Here is a 6,773-nt window from a genome sequence, read left to right on the forward strand (position 1 = left end):
GTGTGGAACTTGTGAGATGTGGGGATGAGGTTTGCAGCAATGTTAACTGTGAGGGTGAGGCAAAGCACATGTCAGCTATGAGGCCTAATTGGTAAAAAATATTGGTAAGTGTGTGATAATTTAAGCAGTGTCAGAGGCTAGTGTTGCAGATGGTAGGAAATGCATTTAAAGATGGATTCACTAACTATGATCCCGTGTGAGGTCATTGAACTTCTTGTGGCACTGCATCCGGATCCTCCAGGCTCCACTCCTGGCATTGACCTCTACAGCTATCTACACCCATTGCCTTTGGAAGGCCTCCTTCTCCTCTGCAGACATCTCTCCTACTTTGTACCTCTTCCACCAAGACTTCCAGTGCAACCCCTGAAAACCTCGGAGCTTGGACTCACTCTTGCTGTCCTATTCCTCGTCCTTTCTCAGGCCCAATCCTCTTCAGCCATGACTTCAGCAGCTGCTCCAGCCACATATTCTCTTTAAGAAGTGCAGGCTAGCTTTGCAGTGCAGGCTAGCTTTAAGTAATGCTAGCCAGCCATAATATTGGCCTCCTTCAGAGGTGGCCAGCTATTGAAGGACTTGGCTAGCAATGGCTGGATGTAGAGAGTATTCAAATGGGCAAGCAGCACAAAGTTGGAGTGCTGTCTGCATTGCAATCAACAGGTGTGGGCTAACCACGCATTGCAATCCGCACACCCATTCTCAGTGCTTTACAACTTAGCTCCATGGTGTTCCCAGAGAAGTATTTGAGAAACAGTTTTATCATAATTTGTCAACTTTTTTTATTTTGAAATTCACCACACTTACACAATTAAGAAACAAGAAATTTAATTTTGTTTTTCTCAGGTACAAATGTAATTTAAATAAGAAGACAAGTTTTCCTTTACAAAGATAAATTAGAAATTTACATCACATACATTTACAAGTAATAAAAATTGGTTTTGACATTTTTGAAAACTGTAGCAAGTCCTGAATGTCTCTGTTTGGCTTTCTCAGGTAATGTGAACCCCAAAAAATGTGGGATTCATCTGTATTAAACACAGGATGTGCTCTAGGGCGTTTGCAAAACAAACATTGAATAGTTAATAATGGAACGCAAACTGGCATTGAATGACAGAATACTTTGTATACATTCAAAATGAGTAAGAGAGTGACTGTGAAACTACAGACACACTAATAAGTAACTAATCTTTCTCATTAGTTTTCTTCTCTTACAATTATAGTGAAGCAGGGTTTCACTTGCCTAGTTATAGTAAGAATTATTGTCCAAAGACAAAAATGAACAAGTGAAATTTAAAATGAACTGCATAGTCAGCCCAGAGTTAAATACAACAAATATACTGTAAGATTCCTTTTGAGTTGTGTCTTTTCTGATATTATTCAATAGAAAATAATATTTCTTGATCCCACAACAGGTGTAGAGTTGATCATTCCATCATTCAGTTTTAAACCCACAGTTATTAGCTAAATATCATGGTCAACCCATTGAGTGCTGAATTTTCTCAGTCATGTTCAAAACATGCCAGCAGTTTCCAACACATAAAATTTGCAAGGCCACTGCTCTGTGAATTTTGAGTGCTGAATATTGCAATATATCTACGTTGGGAAGCATGTAACACACCCATGTTATGGCATATTTTACAGGGGTTAGAAATGACTTCAAGTCTGGTCCAAAGTGGCAACATACATTAAAATGATTGAAGCCACTCCAGGGTGCATATTGCTATTCTCCCTATCGATTTTTAATAGAAAATACTCTTCCAGGGCCTTCCTTCCCCTTTAGTGAAATGTATACAATTGTATAAAAACAGAAAATGCCAGAAGAACACAGCAACTGTAAAGAGAGACAAATTATGACATTTCAAGTTCAGGCTACCCCACTGAAGTGTCATAACTGGTCCTTTCTCCTTACAGAGGCTGACTTACTCACTGTGTATTTCTAGAACTTTCTATTTTTATTGGTCATTTACAGCAGGTGCAGATTTTTGCTTTTATAGTTATAGGATTGTATAGACTACTAGGCTCACAACATTCTCTCCTTGGATCTTTATTTTTGGAGCCACACCGCTAACAGTCCTCAAAGGATTAATTATCATAATGGGTCCCTGGGCAGCCCTTCATGGCAAAATACAGGAAATATTTTGAATGTTGCCCTGCATGAAGCATCTTGCAGTCAATCTGCATTTAAGGCACTGAGAATTTCAAGCACCTGGGCTCATACTGACTAGCATTTCTCCACACACATCAGTCTGTCATGTTTAAAATGTCCATACACAAGTTCAGATACACATACAGAACCAGCAGACAGATTTTTGTGCAGAAACATTAGTAAAGAACAGCCTATTTCAGTTTGTGCAAAGGCTGGATATAGTGCACAATGCTGTCTAGATTGCAATGCTGGCTATTGGTTGTGCTTCAACCACACATTCATATTTAGCTCCATGATTCCAGTGTACAATATTTAATGTCTATGTGAGATGGTTGAGTTGCTCTTCAACTGAAACTTATTTCAGTTCAAATATATCCATTTAGACATTGCAATGTTTTTGGAGCATAATGGTTATTTATACGAAGTTTCATGTAAGAACCATTACTCTCCTTTCTTTGGCTTACATATTCTGCTTTTCCAAAAGTACAATAAAAACTACTAAAATATACTACACGAAGATATTAGATTCCAAAATCTGGTAATGTGATCATCTTCTTGGACCAAATAGTAGTATAAACAGTCACATTCTGTTAGACTGTATACTTAGGAAACATTTTCATTTTCATGTACATTTTTTCCTAAAATTCTTAGGCTAATTTTCTTCAGTTCTAAAGGAGCATCTGCATTTATTCTGGACTTTCTAAAAATGATACGATAGGGTGAGAAACTAGGCAAATTTGATTTGTGATGCTTTGAAATCCAGCTTCTGTAAACACACAAGGGACATTATTCCTTGCTTCTTCCAATGTTTACACATTTATACAACGGTTTCACTGCCTTTTGCTGGTTTAACCCAGCCATCTCCACGTTTATCTCGCTTTGTTCGTCCAGAACTCACGAGTCTGTTTGAACATTTTTGCCAAGTATGCAATGTTTTAGCAGACCAAATCCACATACCAGAAGTGATGCCCACCAACAAAGACATAAAGATCTTCAGCATCTCCACTGCTGTATTGGAATCATCTGCTGAATACTTGAAAAGATTCCAGTTTGATATTTCATAAAAGTAACAGGCAATGACACAGGTGGCAGGTACTGTATACAGAACGGAAAAGACCCCAATTTTTACCATCAGTCTTTCTAGCTTGTCCGTTTTGGTCCCATCTTTCTGAAGATTAGATCTGATTTTGAACAAAGCCCCTAGGCCAGCTGCAATGAACAAAGTCCCTATGACTAAATAAGTGAATAAAGGTGCAACCACAAACCCAGTGACTGCATCAATGTTCTGGTTTCCAACGTAACACAAGCCCGTGAGCTCATCAGCATCCACTAGTCGCATGATCAATATTACAATTGTCTTTACAGCCGGGATGGCCCACGCTGCAATGTGGAAGTAGGAACTGTGCATCTCGATGGCTTCGTGTCCCCATTTGAGCCCAGCAGCCAAAAACCAAGTCAGTGTCAAGATTACCCACCAGATGGAGCTCGCCATCCCAAAAAAGTACATCAGCAAGAAAACAATGGCACATCCAGTATTTTTGAGTCCTTCTTGAATTAAGACAGGTTCGGCGGCATCTTCGAAGTCACATGATATACGTTCTCTGCCTACTGTTAACCTCACAATGTAGGCTATGCTGTAAATATTATAGCACATACTCAGGAAAATAATAGGGCGCTCTGGGTACGAAAATCGAGAAGAATCGATTACAAATGTCAGAACAGTGAACGCTGTTGATAGAAAACACAGACTGGCCCAAACTGCCATCCAGATGTCAGTGAACTCTTTGGCCGATCTACTGAACAAACCGACATCGTAACCACATTTCAGGGCACAAGTGAGGCTTCTCTTGACCCAGATATAATGATCCAAGTTGCCCCCCATGCTCTGGCACTCTTCTTCCGCTGAAATGGAAGTTTTGCTGGTATGATAGGGGACGTCCTCGTCTCCCGGCCCCTCCATGCACATGTAGTTGTGGTCGTTTTGTGGTGGAAATTTGCTGCAGTTTAACGCCTCCGGCCAATAGAAGCCGAATTCCTTCAGGACAGGTTCACATCTCCGCTTCACAGACTGGCACATGCTGCCACACGGGCCAATCGGGATGTCGATTTTCTCCGTGCACATCGGCACATAAACCGAACATAAAAAAAACTGGAAGAAAAAAACAAATGATCAATCGACAGAGTAATATCAAATAAACAACAGGTCTCCACTCAATTCCACTACCTATGATACTCAATTTTTACAGCCTTCCATTTATTTCCAAGTTGTATATGATGAGCTTCAGTCGCTGTCTAAGGAGGGTAATCAATTTTGACTCTCACTTTTATGAACATTTCTCCGATTTTTCAATTAACTGGCTGGCAATGAGAACAGTTTAACCATTCACCTGCCTAATTGCGGGGCGGGGCTGGGCGGTGAAGCTTTCGTCAATCACAAGGATAAAAATAAACAACAGCATAGGTTTAATTTACATGCTTTTCGCTACGTCTAAGTGTCGAATAAACTAACATTTACAACCTCTCTGGAAAGCGAGAGTGCACCTTAATCTTAAATCACCTCTATGCAAACACTTAACCATAAAGCGAACATTAATACCTGTCCAATGCTGTTTTACAACTGATACGTTCCAAACAACTATTTGACATAAAGGGAAGGGTTCAATTGCCATCGATGGATGGAAAAGCACTTAAAAACTACACGCAAGAAATATGAATCAGCTCTTTCAGATAGTCTCTTTTAAGATATCCCTTTTCTCAAAAAACATACATGCATGTTAACATTTTAATTGTGTTTAGCTCTTTATTGCATGAAAATTAGATTACATTTCAAAAGGTTTAGTTAACTTTTTATCTGCATCGTGGATGTTCTAGCCCGCGCCATTTGAAATGAGATCGTATTCCTCCTGCACTCTACAACAATATATTTTAGTATTTAAGAAAGTTATTGCCACGATCCAAAGTAGCAATCCTCGTTTCCAAATGCCGTGTGGCTTTTCGGCTGTTGCTACAATTCACCAACTCACACACGCGCTTGAAGTAAATTCAACAAACGCGTCGCTCACTGACAATAAGCACAGTGACTCAAAGCAAACATTGAATTAAATGTAATCCAATGTTACGAACCTGCAGTTGACTGGAACAGCCATATTGAATCAAAGGTGTAAATGTTTGTAACTGTAACTCGGCGTCTGTTTGTAACTCATGCCCCACTGGATTCGGCATTTTGGTCACATTGTATCCCAGGTTCTGGCACATTGAGATTTTGATGGGATCGCATCTCCGTTCGTCTTCGTCCCCATATCCTTCAACAGCGCCAAGCTTATGTTGAAAGAAAGTTAAGCAGAGCGCCAAGAAATCCAGTGCCGAGAACCAATTCATCTCCTACAAACAGTAACGATTTCCTAATTCCGCTGCAGAAAAGCATTAAAAGCTATGAAAATAGCGCTTGTTAACGATTATGGTGAACTGATCAACGCCTTGCCCCAGTACGATTGTTTTAAGTCAACTTAATACTTGATCTTGTTTAACGACATTTCTTGTTGGGTGAAATTACCCGCGAACACGCCGTGAACAGATCTCCGTCCAAAGCATTTGTTTTGCAACCTCAAAACATCATACATCTTACTCCCAACTACCCCGCTGGAGGTTAAAAAAAAAATCTCCTTTTCAACCGAACATGATCGAGCGAGAGAGACGCTGCAATTGACATCTGAAATCACCACACATTGCGTGTGTTCCCAAAGCAACCGCCAGTTAAAGTAGAGCAGGGAGGCGGAGCTGGCGAGCACTGGAGATTGATCCTGAGCCTTGGGAGAAGGGCCGAGACCCAATCCGGAGACCGCGCCGTTGATCGCCGCCCCATTTCATGGAAGAGTGCCTGCCTCTCGGGCTGTCATTTTCTTCAGTGGTCTTTAAGTTCTCCAGATGACCAATGACAGTTTCGTGTTGCGGTGCAGAAATAACTTACACCTTCGATTTGTGTGTCCTTCAAGCTATGTACAACCGCATTGAAATCTGAATGAACGTCCACGAGGCAGTCACTAATATTAGGCAGACTGTTTTGTGGAAACTTGCTTTCGGAAGCGATCTCTCCTCTCGGTTGTTTCTTTCCTGTGTTCATTGTGCCTGATTATAATAATGCTCATAACTTTGTATGCTGAACTAACTAGTTAAGTAAAACTATGATTACTATTATTCTGTAATGGATATTGAAGAAAATGAATAGTAAAAATCCCCGGCTTGGATTTGCCCAGTAACTAAAAAGGAAGGATCGGTAATGCGTCTTTAATGCATCAACTGTGGATTGTGAATACCTGCCCCGGAACTTTGCCCTTTGTTATGGAAAGTCCCTCAGTTTGCACCGCATTGACAGGTGCTCACCATAGTTATACCACGATTAACAATCTTTAAAAGGGATCGGATCGTAGCTGAACAGTGGGGCTGGAAATAAAAATGAAGAAACATCGTGAACATGAAATATGTAAACATTGCGGACCTAAAACGACTTAAGAGACTTAGATCTATTCACGGGTTTAACTCTAATTTTAATAATAGACTTTACTAACAGAGGCATAGAGTACAAGAGCAGGGAGGTTATGTTAAACAAAAACAGAAAATGCTGGAAAAACTC

At 40.3% G+C, this 6,773-nt stretch overlaps 1 protein-coding gene across 1 annotated transcript; it reads right to left on the reverse strand.

Moving 5' to 3' along the window:
• Positions 1-805: 805 nt before the first annotated feature.
• On the reverse strand, positions 806-5,656 carry fzd4 (frizzled class receptor 4). Its single transcript, XM_078545745.1, has 2 exons — positions 5,267-5,656; positions 806-4,292 (listed from the first exon to the last, which is right to left on the reverse strand). The coding sequence occupies exons 1-2, from the start codon at positions 5,519-5,521 to the stop codon at positions 2,961-2,963; spliced, it is 1,587 nt and encodes a 528-aa protein (XP_078401871.1). The 5' UTR covers positions 5,522-5,656; the 3' UTR covers positions 806-2,960.
• Positions 5,657-6,773: the final 1,117 nt, after the last annotated feature.

The sequence above is a fragment of the Cetorhinus maximus genome, chromosome 7 (genome assembly GCF_964194155.1).
Source record: "Cetorhinus maximus chromosome 7, sCetMax3.hap1.1, whole genome shotgun sequence".
Lineage (NCBI taxonomy): Eukaryota > Metazoa > Chordata > Chondrichthyes > Lamniformes > Cetorhinidae > Cetorhinus > Cetorhinus maximus.